The 14,712-nt window shown below is 41.6% G+C and overlaps 2 protein-coding genes across 2 annotated transcripts; both read right to left on the reverse strand.

Moving 5' to 3' along the window:
* Positions 1–1,576: 1,576 nt before the first annotated feature.
* On the reverse strand, positions 1,577–2,500 carry LOC108435676 (odorant receptor 131-2-like). The gene has a single exon (XM_017711673.2). It carries the CDS (start codon positions 2,498–2,500, stop codon positions 1,577–1,579), a length of 924 nt encoding a protein of 307 aa, XP_017567162.2.
* A 3,946-nt stretch (positions 2,501–6,446) lies between these two features.
* Positions 6,447–14,384, reverse strand: LOC108435677 (odorant receptor 131-2-like). The gene is made up of 3 exons (XM_017711675.2): positions 13,459–14,384; positions 6,569–6,881; positions 6,447–6,464 (listed from the first exon to the last, which is right to left on the reverse strand). Exons 1-3 carry the CDS (start codon positions 14,382–14,384, stop codon positions 6,447–6,449), a joined length of 1,257 nt encoding a protein of 418 aa, XP_017567164.2.
* Between the last annotated feature and the right edge of the window lie 328 nt (positions 14,385–14,712).

Here is a 14,712-nt window from a genome sequence, read left to right on the forward strand (position 1 = left end):
AATCCTCCTTTGCTGTAAAATAAAACTTCCGATCTTCTGATCGTTCAACACAGTTTAACACCCTTTTAACAATAAATGTTTAATCCTTAATGCTAGATTTAATAAAGAACTGCTAATTCACCCTTTAACCCTGAAGATCAGTGCAGACTGCTGGTCACACGCAATGCAAATAATAAGTCTCATCTAGGTAGTAGCTACGAAACAGGAAAGGGAAAGATTTAAGACGAACATCAATAATTTGGAGATGGACATTTGCATTTATAATCAGTCCAGCTGGTTTCCTGTTACTTTTAATCTGCAATGAGAAACTGTCAAATTCTAAAAAGTCATGAAGCTTTTTCCCTTTTGCCAGCTTCTTGTTTGAATTTTCCCAGTCCACCTTTAAATGGTGCAGCAGTTACATTCTGGTGCCTCAGGCACCATTTAAGGTGGAACTGGAATTTTCAAGTAAGAAGTTGGCCAAGGAGAAGTGACTTCAGCCTCGTAAAAAGTCGAACACTGAGGGATATATATAACAAGAAACTAGCTATTTTCACATTTCTCAAAGTTCCCTAACTAAGATGTGAGAAAAGTGGCTACAGCTGAGACACATTTACAGCCAAGATGGTAAAATGAATAACATGGTAGTTGCTCCCAATGACACTTCTCTTCTTAACATTTCCATTGCTGACCCCTGAGCTAAGCCTACTAGTGATCAGGGCATGACCGTTTGCCCGAACTGTCCACCCCTCAGTCGGGATTGCACAATTGCCTCTAGCCCAGTTAACGACCGTGTTGTATGTGGATTACTTGAAGCCTGTAGTGAAGTCGTAGGGAAAATTATCACTATAGCTGCACAAAAAATTGTAGTTAACCACAAAAAGTAGCGTGCTATCTAGGTACTCCCCCATCCGTGATATATATATATATATATATATATATATATATATATAATAAATTTAATCATGGTTACAGAAGCATGTTTAATGACTGCCCTTTGTACATTTTGCATGTATTTATAGAGTTCAGCATCACTAACAGTGCTTTTCAACTGAAGTGTAGTACAGCACGATACAGTTTTAAACTGAACCCAGAACTATCTGAACTCTGAGTACCCTGTCTTGATATCATACAACAATACCAGTGAAAGTAGGCCAGGTTGTCTAGGAGGAGGTGATGGTGACATTTTCCATGCAACGTTAGTGTAAACAGTAATAAACAACAGCAGCAAAAGTGGACTAGCTTTCAGGCCCAATTTACCTTTTACTTCCCAATTTTTTACTGAGCTTTTTTCTTTTCTGTAATTTGGCTGTTGATACACCCAAGTTCTTATTAAACATCACATACTGGAGCAAAGAAAAAACAAGCAGAACATAGAAATGCATTGCACATAAGAGGATTTCGCAGTGCGAAGTATTGTGCAATGTTTTTGCTAGGCGAAATCTGGTAGAATATCTTACAACAAGGAAAAAAGTTGTAGAAACGCCAAACCTCATGTGGTATCATTCTTATCAACATGTATTCTTAAGATGCAAATGATCAAGCCTTGGATCTACATTGAGATTGTTTGGATTGCTGTTGTAAAACTACTCTTAATCTAAGTTTCATTAGCTTTTGGAATAACCTTTGCATTGAATAAACCACACATTAAATACATTCTGACATATCTGAACATCTTTTGATCTCGGACTCCATATATAAGAGGGCTGAGTAGCCTTGGTATAACATTGGATACTAGATAGGCAAAGTACATAAATATGGTTCTATGTTTAGGGAACAATGCTAAGAAAAAATAGTTTATAAGGGGGGTAACATAAGCGAGCATGCAGAGAAGGAGCTGCAGGCCGTGGAGCAAAATAGTGTTCCTGGCTTTTCTGGCTGAAACCTGATCAGAGGTTGCAGCTTTAGCTGCCATAAAAACCTTGAAGTAAGTAAAGATCAGCGTCATCCACACAAACGATAGATAAAGTGACTCTACAACGATTGTTCTAATGAGGTGCTGATTTGTGCCAAAAACATTCTTGCTGTAGCAAATAACCGACGTTGAAAAAATACTGATGGGTTCATTCACCAAGACGATGAAGAGATCAGCTAGTGCAGGAACAAAGGTCAGAAACCATATCAAGCCAATGAGTACATAGGTCCTGTTCACTGAGCAAAGCCGATGGTGATGCAACGGTTTGCAGATGGCAATGTAGCGTTCCAAGGCCATTGCTGCTAAATTCAGTGGAGTGTTTTCTGAAGTTGTCACAGTAAACAAAAGCAAAGCACTGCAGATTGTGACATTCAAAAAGGGTAGTGCATAACTCAGGACGTACAGAGTAACTGAAAGGCAGAGCATAATTATGTCATTGATGACGAGGTGAATGTACAGAATGTATCTTGTGTCGGTGTAGAAAACTGGATTTTTCAAAAAGGCGATCACAAAGATCCCATTGATGTAGGTTATAATAACACCCAACCCAACTGCAACCAGGTTCTTCATAAAAGCATCTTCAAATGGATCCCGACTTGAGTTCATCATAACAATCTTGTTTTGATTAAGTTGATCATTTACCTGTTTTATCAAAGAGAAATATATGTTATGCAATTAGACCTGCTAATTTTATGGTACAAAACATTTTATCATTCTTTTTTTTGAACATAAACTGAATTAAATTTAATATAAATAGTACTACAGACATGTTTGCAAATATGATAGAAAGGGTTGTAACCTATTAGATGTTCTCTCCATTTTATACTGTGTTTTAGATCCATTTCTGTTGCCTCTTTTCCCTTGTGGTGATGACAAAAGCAGCCAAAATTGGACGACAATAACATGACATTAAACTTAAGTCCTCATCTCTAGAGCTCAAAGTTTGAAAACAATTCAACTAAATGAGTAATACTTGTTTTTCTGCATATGCAAAACATAAAGCAATATAAGATTGGTACCATTCTTTTGATTTTAAAAATTATGTCCACATAGTACCCCCTGGATGGTCATAGTTTATTTTCACATCAACATACTGTATTTTGGTCATTTTTGGCCCTGAGTTTTATGTATTTGTTCAGTTCTGGAATGTTCTGGCTTCATTTGATCACACTGCTGTTCTGTATTGCATCTTTGCCAACTTTTTCTTCATAGGACCCACATAAATCATTCTCAACACACAGAAGCATAGTAAATTAGGTTTAAACTGCAGTAGGAGAGATTTTAGGGTTATTTTGTTATGAAATCCCATGCAATGTGAACAGTGCATGCATTCTATGCCTGGGCAAAATCTAAAAATAATTGACATTTTCTTGTTTAAAAAAACAGGACTACATTGCAGGACTATCTTTTTTTTTTCTTTTTGGTTCAGTTGGTTTCACATTGCAGGTGTGCACAAAATTACATATGTGGTGGTTATTGGTTGGATATTTTGCAGGCACACAAGTACTCTGTTAAATTGACATTTGCCACCATTTGAGCAAAAATACTTTAAATATAGAGATGCATAGATGTGCTATGTGTGCCACAGTTAAAGCAATAATAATAATCCTTACTTGCTATCTGCTTCTTTGATTGGTTACACTGAATTTGACAAACCAGGACAATATGTTCTGAAATCCATGTGCCAAAAGCATTTCTTTGCCATATTATTATCAAACCCCAGTGTACAATGAGGAGGAAAAGGTGTTACTCACTACACTACCAACCACTTATTAGCAGCAGCTTGTGCTACAGGAGTGTCTGTCAGGAGTTAGACATTACAAAAGGCAGAATATTGTAACTGGGGTCAAAAGATTCAGCTGAAGCCATGATTCTGCTATGAGAACAACCCTTGGGGGAGGTCAACACCAACCACATGCTTCATGCCACCAGTGGAAACCCCCTCCCTCCCACACACAAACAACCTGCACCCCAGACACAAAGCAGCACACACCTTAACTAACAACAGCAATAATAACAAACAACAAAAATCAATCATGTCAAACTGCAGAGATTAGTGTTTCAGTTCATGAAGGCCTTGCTTATTAGCTGATGAGCTGAATCAGGTGTGTCCTAATAAGGCAGTGTGCTGAAGCCTGCAGTGTTTTGACCTGCAAGTACTGGAGCCTGACACCCGTGGACGAATACTTTTATTTAATATTTTTTTAACTGGAGTGTGCGCCTCCTGTGAGCCTCTTCACTGCATGCCAGCTCCTAGTTGACGACATGCCCTGTGGCCATGCTGCCCCCTTCCTTAAAACTGGCGTGCTAAGGCAGGGTGGCAAGAGAGCTCTCCTCCTGAGCACAGCAAGTCCCCTTACAACCCACTGCACCAGATCTGCTGCTAATGTGGACGATGACGGCAGCAGTGCTCCTTTCCACCACCTTCTGCCGTGCTGACAATGCTGGTGGGGCTGTTGCTCCTGTGCGCTACTTTACTCACAGCAAGCAACTTCACTTGCCCTGTATCCAAGAATTTTCTTCTGAGGTTGAGCACAGCTCCACACACTACCAAGAAGTCGAAGCTAAGAATGCATGTCTCCTGTATGGGTGCGAGCCAAAACTTCTGTACTCCTCTCAGACACCCAGGGGTACCAGGAGCCTCATTTTCCCCCTTAACTCTATTCAGCTGCTGGTGACTGATCTGCATTAGGTGGTGGTTGTCACCCTGCATTCTCATGTGCCTCTCTCAGCATCCAGGATACACCTGGACATAGCAGAGAAACTGATGAGCTCAACTGACAAGCTCACAAGTGCAATGAGCCTTCTGTTACATACACTGCATGGGCGACAGCAGGCTACCTAGCTGGCTTTTGTTTTTCTACTTGTGGTAATGCTTGGCACATTGTCCCCTCTTCCTGTAATATCTGCTTGCTCCTCTGCTGCATTGCACTGTGTTGTTGCTTGCTTGGGAGTCATGTGGCACTTCTCCTATTCGAGCTCCTCCACCACATTGCGTTGTTGCCTGCCCCGTCTCCTCTGCCAATCCTTACCTTGCTGTTTCTGGCATGATTCTCGTCAGCATTTCTTCTTCTTCTTTGTCATCTGTTTGAGTTCTAAGTAGCACCATTCTTTTCCTGGCCACTGGAGGGTGCAATGTAATACCTCAACTAAACAGCAACATACCCAACAACAAACATAATGGTACCTTTTTTTTTTTTTTTTTTTTTTTAAATGGTGGTGTATGCCTCTCAATAGTCTCTTTACTGCATATGCCAGCACCTAGTTACAGTGCTGACATGCAGCTAGGAGAGCAAAATATGTTCTGATGCTGAATTCCCTTCTTTAGTGTGAACTTTCATAATTTATTTCCACCATCAGCAAACTGAATTAGAGTTAACTTGGAAACCGACTAAGACCTGCAACTGGACCACAGTTCAGTTCAGTTGCTTTGCGGTGTGCTTGCTAATATAAGGCTTGGATGCAGATGCCCAACCGCGGAATCTTATTCCATGAAGCTCTCTACGCTGTTCTTGAGCTGATCTGAAGGCCACAATGTTTGGAGGTCTGTAGCATTTGACTCTGTAGAAAGTTGGTGACCTCTGCACACTATGCGCCTCAGCATCCGCTGACCCTGGCTGTCATTTTACGTGGACAACCACTTTGTGGCCGAGTTGTCCGATCACGGTACCACTCTGGAATTCACTGAGCTCCTGAGAGCGACCCATTCTTTCACTAATGTTTATAGAAGCAGTCTGCGGGCTTAGGGGCTTGGCTTTATACACCTGTGGCAATGGAAGTGATTTGGAACATGTGAATTCAATTATTTAGATGGTTGAGTGAAATACTTTTGGCAATACAGTGTTCTCCTCTTCAGTTTCTCATGATGAAATTTCATACTGACAGCCAAGTCTGATACCTAGTGTATTCATCTATTCTCACCTCATTTCACTACAGACCTTGATATCACTCTTTCCTTGGTTGAAGATCTGTATTTATTTTCCCTGATATCCAACCAGTGCTGCTGTGAACCCTCTCCATGTTACCTGATGAGAGCAATCCTCCAGATAGGACTTGAACCACTTCCATGCATAGCCAGTGATTCCAATGTTGGTGAGGATGTCCAGAAGGATTGTATGGTTGACTGCGTCAAAAGCTGCTGAGAGATCAAGAAGGATCAGGACAGATGACATTTTGGCTGATCTTGCTGATTGGAGCTTCTAGGTCACTGCTATGAGGGCAGTTTTGGTTGACTGCATAGGTTTGAAGCCAGACTGGTTGGGGTCCTGGAGCTGGTTCTGTGTGACAAAGAGAGAAAGTTGATTATAGACTGCACGTTCAAGATTTTTTGAAAAGAAAGAAAGAAGCCGGTCTGTAGTTTTTGACATCAGACCTGTCAAGCATGGGTTTCTTCAATATGGGAAGTACTCTTGAAAGTTGATGGAACTTCACCTGATGTCAAGGACATCTTGATGAGAAAATTGATGAAGGGCAGTAGGTCCTTGGAGATTGACTGAAACAATGCAGATTGGGATGGGATCCAGGGGGCAGGTGGTTGGGTTACTGGATTTGATCAGTTGAAGGACAGAATCTGTGGAAAGAGAAGTAGAACAGTTTAAAGGATTGAGAACGAGAGGAGGCGATTTAGTGGAAAGAGTGGGGACGGAGGGAAAAGATTTGGTGGATTCTATCGACCTTCTCCACAAAGGTGACAAAATCCTCAGGGGTGAGAGAACAGGGTGGAGGGGGAGGAGGAGGGTTGAGAAGAGAGGAGAAAATGTTGAAGAACTTGCGTGGATCAGATGCTGATGCTTCCAGTTTCCCTCTGTAGACAGATGACTTTGTGGCAGTAACTTTGAGTGAGAACTTGGAAAGGAGAGATTGGGAGGAGTGAAGATCTGAGTTGAGCTGCAATTTCCTCCACCTTCTCTCAGCCTTCCTTAGTTCTTGTCGGTTGCTGCCCAGGACACCCATCAGCCAGGGGGCAGGTGAAGAAGATCTTGCTGGCCTGGAGGAGAGAGAACACAAAGTCAATCGCAGATGAGAGTGAAGAAAGGAAAGCATCTGTAGCCATGTTCAGTGAGAGAGAGGAAAATGAGTCAGGATGGGGAAGGGTCATCAGGTTAGTTGAGGTGAAAGATGAGGAAGGAATGGAATGCAAGTTGTGCTGAGAAGAGGAGCACAAAGGGGTGGAATGGACAGGAGTAACAGGGAGGGAGATCAGGTCCAAAGCATTGCCTGCTCTGTGCGTCGAAGGAGTCTGGTTGAGGGCGAGGTCGAAGGATGATGGTAGTGGTAACAGGCAGGATGATTGCAGCTTGTCAGATGGCAGGTTAAAGTCACCCAAGAGTATGAACGGGGTTTCATCAATGGAGACTGTAGAGTGTCTAACTCAATGAAGTAGCCTAGAGGAGAGGGAGGACAATAAAGAACAAATGATGTGAAATTTAGAGGGGAAAGATACAGTGACTGCATGGTACTCAAAGGAGGAAATTGAAAGATGAGAAAAAGCAAGTGGAATTGGAAGCAAGTGAAATGCCACTTTCTGGACAAGAGCAAACCTGTGCCACCACCCCTGCCAGACTGCCTTGGAGAATGGGAGAAGTGAAAGGCAGAGGACAGGGCTGTTGGAGTCACCGAGTTCATGGGGGTGATCCAGGTCTCTGTCAACCCCAGGAAGTGCAGTGAATAGAAGGATGCGAGGGCTGAAATGAAGTCTGTCTTCTGCAAAGCTGATTGGCAATTCCAGAGCTGACCTGCAACCCTGGTCTGAGATTCTGATGACCGTGGGGGATAGATGAGGTTACTGGAATTACGGGTCCTGTGACAATGAGTAGTTCTACATGATCTGTGGGATAAGTAAACGGGTATTGTAAAGCACACGATAGACACAGTAATTATGATATAAAAAGGTAATAAAGGATAAAGTAATGCTTAGCCTAATTTAAGCAGACGCATCTCAGTTAATGAATTAGAACTGCTACAGATGAACACCTCCTCAATTTATCAGCCTTGTGACTGATAGTCTGGCCCCTACAGTTCATACCTTTGGCTAACCCGAAACCACAGCTGAAACTAGTAATTACAATTAAGCACTAGGTACTACAAGACAGTCTGGTAACTAACAGAGTCTAAGCTAGAGAAAGTGTCAACTCAGAGCCTACCTTTACCAGCAGAGAGACAGTACTCAATTAGAAGACAAGCACACTGCTCACTGGGGACCAAACAGCAAAAACTGAGTTCAGTACATTCTGGACCTGACAGCACAACCCCACAAACTTGGTCACTTAATGCAGGTGAATTTGTTCCAGAAACCTCCATTCTGGCTGATTAACGGGGGCATTATAGTTGTGTAAAGCACCACATTGAGATCCCTCAAAGGATAGTTGTACACAGCCATGTCAATGATGTGTCTAAGTTTGATGACTATCCATTGCTGTGTACTGATGAGCTGCTCGATTAAGTAGGCTCACTGCTTACTTTTATTCAACAACGGATCAAAAAAGGGTTCCCAGCTGATCCCATTGCCTACATTTTCAATTGGTTTGTTCTGCTACCTACTTAGAATACACAATACTCACAATACTTTAAATCAGAATCCTTTATTGATCCCAGAGGGAAATTGCAGTTGTTACAGTTGCAACCATTTATGTAAAAGAGTAAACACTTTAATAATTTAAAACAAAGATAAAGAGAAATTTGCAATATGTACACAAGATTTAAGTTCTTATAAATATAGTAAAGTGGTGGTGACTGTGATAATATAATATTAAACATCTATTATAAGGCAGTTAAAATTATTGTACCTCTGAGTTATTGCAAACAATTATTATTATTATTACACATATGAACAGTTAGGTGTTGAGTTTTGCATAGATGAGACACACTGAGGGAGGGGTTATAGAGTTTGATGGCAACAGGTAAGAATGACTTCCTTTGGCGCTCTGTGGTGCATTTTGGTACGATGAGTCTTGAGCTGAATGAGCTCCTGTGTCTCATCACCGTGTCGTAGAGTGGGTGGGAGCCATTGTCCATAATGGCCTGCATCTTAGACAGCGTCCTCCTCTCCGACACGGCCGTCAGCGAGTCCAGCTCCACACCATCAACATCACCAGCCTTGCGGATCAGTTTGTCTGTTGGCATCTGCCACCCTCAGCCTGCTTCCCCAGCATGCAACAGCATAGAGGATAGCACTCGCCACCACAGACTCATAGAAGATCCTGAGCATAGTCCGGCAGATGTTGAAGGACCTCAGGCGCCTCAGAAAATAGAGAGGACTTTGGCCCTTCCTGTAGAGGGCGTCAGTGTTCTTAGCCCAGTCCAGTTTATTGTCAATATACACACCCAGATATTTGTAATCCTCCACAGTATTCATACTGACCCCCCTGATGGACACAGGGGTCACCGGTGCCTTGTCCCTCCTCAGGTCCACCACCAGTTCCTTTGTCTTTGTCACATTTAGCTGCAGGTGGTTCCACTCGCAGTGGAATGGGCTGCTGAGGACCGGCAGCAGAGGAGTCAGGATGGGGGAGGACAGAGCTTGCAGTATGAAATCTGTTGAAGAACAGATTTAGCTTGTTGGCCCCATCCACGCTGCCCTCTATTCCTCTGTTGTTACTGGACCTGAAGCTGGTGACGGTCCTCATTCCATTCCAAACCTCTGTCATGTTGTTCTGCTGGAGTTTCCACTCCAGCTTCCTCCTATATTTGTTCTTCGCCTCCTTGATAGATGTCTTCAGTTCCCTCAGGATCGTTCTCACCTCCACTCTGTCTCCAGCTCTGAAGGCACTCTTCTTCTGGCTGAGGAGAGCTTTAATGTCCTTTGTTACCCACAGCTTGTTGTTTGGGTAACATTTAACAGTCCTGGTTGGGACAGTGGAGTCCACACAAGTTAATGTAGTCTGTCGATGTCCTCTCCGTGCGGCTCACAGAGTGCCGGCCAATCAGTAGCCTCAAAGCAATCCTGCAGTGCCTCTTAAGTCTCCTGAGACCATCTGCTCACTGTCCGCATGGTCACTGGCTGACTCTTCACCAGTGGCACATAACAGGGGCTGAGGTTCACCAAGTTGTGGTCTGACCTACCCAAAGGGGGGAAGGGGGAGCAGCAGTATCCATCCTTAACATGAGGCATGATACTGAATCTCTGCAATAAACTTGCCACACAACAAAAATTTCCTACTTCTTCAAAATCAACCCTCATATCGCTGAGTTGCTCTGCCTTACTCTACTGCTAGGTCTCTCAGGCCTTCAGATTGGTTACTTTTGGCTAGTCCACAGGCTCATGTGAAGCTCAAGTGTGACTGTGTCTATGCTGTTGTTGCACCAAGGCTCTGAAAGAGCCTACAGAATAATGTGTCCTCTCTATATGGCCATTTTTAAATCAAGACTCAAGACGTTCTATCAGGGTATCCATGGCCATGTCTGTGACATGTTTCTGTTTGCCTTGCATGTTCATCTTTTATATATGTTCATTTATTTCTTGATTAGGTGCAGGTAGATTAACAAAACAAGGTGTTAGTATCTTATAGAAATGTAGCCCGACTGTGCAGATATTAGTATGCTAAATAGCCTGGATGAATTATAATGGCCCTCTCAAATCTGAAGTGCTCCACATCCTGGACATGAATCTTCATAGCAATGCAGACCATCTACAGTGGGTTGCAAAAGTATTCAGCCCCCTTGAACTTTTCAACCTTTTGCCACATTTCAGGCTTCAAACATAAAGATATGAAATTGACATTTTTTTGTGAAGAGTCAACAACAAGTGGGACACAATCGTGAAGTGGAACGAAATTTGTTGGATATTTTAAACTTTTTTTAGAAATAAAAAACTGAAAAGTGGGGCGTGCAATATTATTCAGCCCCCTTGCTTTAATACTTTGTAGCGCCACCTTTTGCTGTGATTACAGCTGCAAGTGGCTTGGGGTACGTCTCTGTCAGTCTTGCACATCGAGAGACTGAAATTTTTGCCCATTCTTCCTTGCAAAACAGCTCGAGCTCAGTGAAGTTGGATGGAGAGCGTTTGTGAACAGCAGTTTTCAGCTCTTTCCACAGATTCTCGATTGGATTCAGGTCTGGACTTTGACTTGGCCATTCTAACACCTGGATACGTTTATTTGTGAACCATTCCATTGTAGATGTTGCTTTATGTTTTGGATCATTGTCTTGTTGGAAGATAAATCTCCGTCCCAGTCTCAGGTCTTTTGCAGACTCCAACAGGTTTTCTTCCAGAATGGTCCTGTATTTGGCTCCATCCATCTTCCCATCAATATTAACCATCTTCCCTGTCCCTGCTGAAGAAAAGCAGGCCCAAACCATGATGCTGCCACCACCATGTTTGACAGTGGGGATGGTGTGTTCAGGGTGATGAGCTGTATTGCTTTTACGCCAAACATAAGTTCGATTTTGGTTTCATCTGACCAGAGCACCTTCTTCCACATGTTTGGTGTGTCTCCCAGGTGGCTTGTGGCAAACATTAAATGAGACTTTTTATGGATATCTTTGAGAAATGGCTTTTTCTTGCCACTCTTCCATAAAGCCCAGATTTGTGCAGTGTACCACTGATCGTTGTCCTATGGACAAAGTCTCCCACCTCAGCTGTAGATCTCTGCAGTTCATCCAGAGTGATCATGGGCCTCTTGGCTGCATCTATGATCAGTCTTCTCCTTGTTTGAGCTGAAAGTTTAGAGGGACGGCCGGGTCTTGGTAGATTTGCAGTGGTCTGATGCTCCTTCCATTTCAATATGATCGCTTGCACAGTGCTCCTTGAGATGTTTAAAGCTTGGGAAATCTTTTTCTATCCAAATCCGGCTTTAAACCTCTCCACAACAGTATCTCGGACCTGCCTGGTGTGTTCCTTGGTCTTCATGATGCTCTCTGCGCTTTAAACAGAACTCTGAGACTATCACAGAGCAGGTGCATTTATACGGAGACTTGATTACACACAGGTGGATTCTATTTATCATCATCAGTCATTTAGGTCAACATTGGATCATTCAGAGATCCTCACTGAACTTCTGGAGTGAGTTTGCTGCACTGAAAGTAAAGGGGCCGAATAATATTGCACGCCCCACTTTTCAGTTTTTTATTTCTAAAAAAAAGTTTAAAATATCCAATAAATTTCGTTCCACTTCACAATTGTGTCCCACTTGTTGTTGATTCTTCACAAAAAATTACAATTTCATATCTTTATGTTTGAAGCCTGAAATGTGGCAAAAGGTTGAAAAGTTCAAGGGGGCTGAATACTTTTGCAACCCACTGTATGTACATTTTACAAAGCAAATCCCCTGCAGAATTTATTGACAATGACAACTTATTTACTATCCAAAACCACCAGTGAACCTACACGAGTCTTCTGAGTTTCTATATGCAATGTTGATGGTAAAACAATAGTATATCCAAAAAAATGATCCTGCCTTCCAATTTCTGGATATACCTTTTTTAAAAAATGTTTTAGATCAAAGCCTTTTTGTAAAACTATCATAAAACTATGTCTCTGACATCAGGCGGCATATGATATGAAATGGCTATGAATATCTTTTTCTGTGATGGTGCTTTAGGAGGCTTCAAATCTTCAGATGCCTGATTTCCATCTCCACCACTGAGAACGATTCTGACTCCAACTGGGCATTTCACTTCAAATCACTCTCAATGACTTTTACATCCTAACCACTTAACTATGCCAAAATATCTTTAAATTAGTGGAATTCCCTTTTGAATTTAAACTAGGCCAAGTTGTTTCCCTTGAAATGTTCTTTACCATATGACATTTGGAATTTACTCTATACTGCACTGCATTCCCACCATAAGCATTTTACCGAGTCCTTTACCAATGTACCTTAATATCACTTACTCATATTGTACATTGATAGAAATTTGGAATTATTTTTGTTAAATGTTTGTCTGACATCCACAGATATTTTACAGCATGAAAGAAATTGAAAGGCAAACTAAGTATTTATACATAATATACAGATATTATTTATACATTCTCTATACACAGAGCAATGTTTAGCTGTGCATTTAAATAACATTAATCCTAATTCTGTCAGCTTTGCATTTTGTGTCGATAAATTTCATGTTTTGTTGCTTTTTCTAAATAATAATAAAAAAAAAATCCTCTACAGACAAAACACTTCTGCACGTTTTAATGTATTATTACTGGTCATTTGCTGAATTTAATATTATTGGCAGTGGTCTGTCAAAACAGTATGGCATGCTTAATTTTGTTAAATGCAGCATCTAAATGGAAATTGTGCACTAGAAATTGCAGAAGAATACCACATTACAGTGTATGTTTACTGTATAGCATGTGTTAACAAGACCACCAGATTTTCACCAGCTATGTTTGCATACAATTATATCCCTAAATGATCACAAAACACCCAGATCAGCATTCCGAGGTACCAGCAATTATGGGGAAACGCTTAATGAAATGACAAAATAATGATCAACGATGCACTTGAGTGAAAACGCGCACTGCATTTATTTCAAATTCCCCCAAAGAGACAAACACTGTAACAGAACATGCAGCATTGGTGCACATTTCATAACTCATCTTAAGATCATCTTATTGCTGTTATTACCTGCCTGATTCAATTTTTACAATTAAAATTCTTCTTAAGAGATATTTTCTCATGTGTTTGATGAACGTCTGATCTCGAACGCCGTATATTAAGGGGCTCAGCAGCCGTGGAAGAATGTTTGTCAGCAAGTAATTGAAAAAAACGATATTTTTTCGATGAGCGGGCAAAATAAGGACAAGAATTATGTCCAGCACAGGAGTGGCGTAGGACAACATACAAAGCAATAGCTGCACTGCATGCAACAGGATTGTACTCTGAGCTTTTTTAGCAGAAGCTTTGTCAGTTGACATCTTTCTAGCTGTGAGCAGCACCCTGCAATACGTGAAGACAATAATCACCCATACAAACGACATATAAATGCCCTGTACAGCTTTGTTCTTATCCTCATGGTAAACAGAGCTGTAGAGAAATGCTGAAGCACAGTAAGTAACGGTGTTAAAAATGGAAAAAGGGTTAATGATGATGGCAATAACCAAGTCTACCAGTCCAGGGATACATCCAACTCCCCATATCAGACCGATAAGGATGTAGGTTCTGTGCACTGTGCAGATGTGAGGGTGATGAAGAGGTTTGCAGATGGCAATGTAGCGCTCTAATGCCATGCCGGCCAAGTTCAGCGGAGTGTTCTTGTGAGTTGTTGAGGCTATGATAAGTAGCATACAACAGAATAAGACGTTTACATTTTGACATGCGAATGTCATTACATATAGCGTCACTGTGACACCAACCATAAGCATGTCATTCATAACCAAGTGTACATACAAAATATATCTTGGATCTTGATAGAAAACTGGACTCTTGAAGAACGTGAAAATAAACATTCCATTGATGCAGATGATGGTGAATCCAAAAAGGACGATGACACAGTTTCTGATGACAAATTCCTCAAAACCTGGACTGCCGAGTTGAAGAATTGAGGAGTTCATTGTGGCAACACAATTCAGGAGTGTTTAATGATAAAATCTTAAAAAAAAAAAAAAGTAAATAAAACCTGGCTTCTTTTGCAGCTAGCTGGCAAAGTAACTTGGTATAGAACTTAACTGAGAGCTTTATATAGTTTAAGCTGGTGATATGAGTGAATTTTTTTTGTGGGGGGGGGGCAGTTGTGTGAGGGGAGGGGAGGGGAGGGGAGGGGCTGGATGGTTGGCATGGGATTGATTTCAGCAGATCACTGAATGTAAAATATCCCCTATAAACAATGTAATCATAACTGACATTAGACATTATGTATTCTCTGTTGCTTGATGACCCTGG

Source organism: Pygocentrus nattereri, chromosome 26, assembly GCF_015220715.1.
Source record: "Pygocentrus nattereri isolate fPygNat1 chromosome 26, fPygNat1.pri, whole genome shotgun sequence".
NCBI lineage: Eukaryota > Metazoa > Chordata > Actinopteri > Characiformes > Serrasalmidae > Pygocentrus > Pygocentrus nattereri.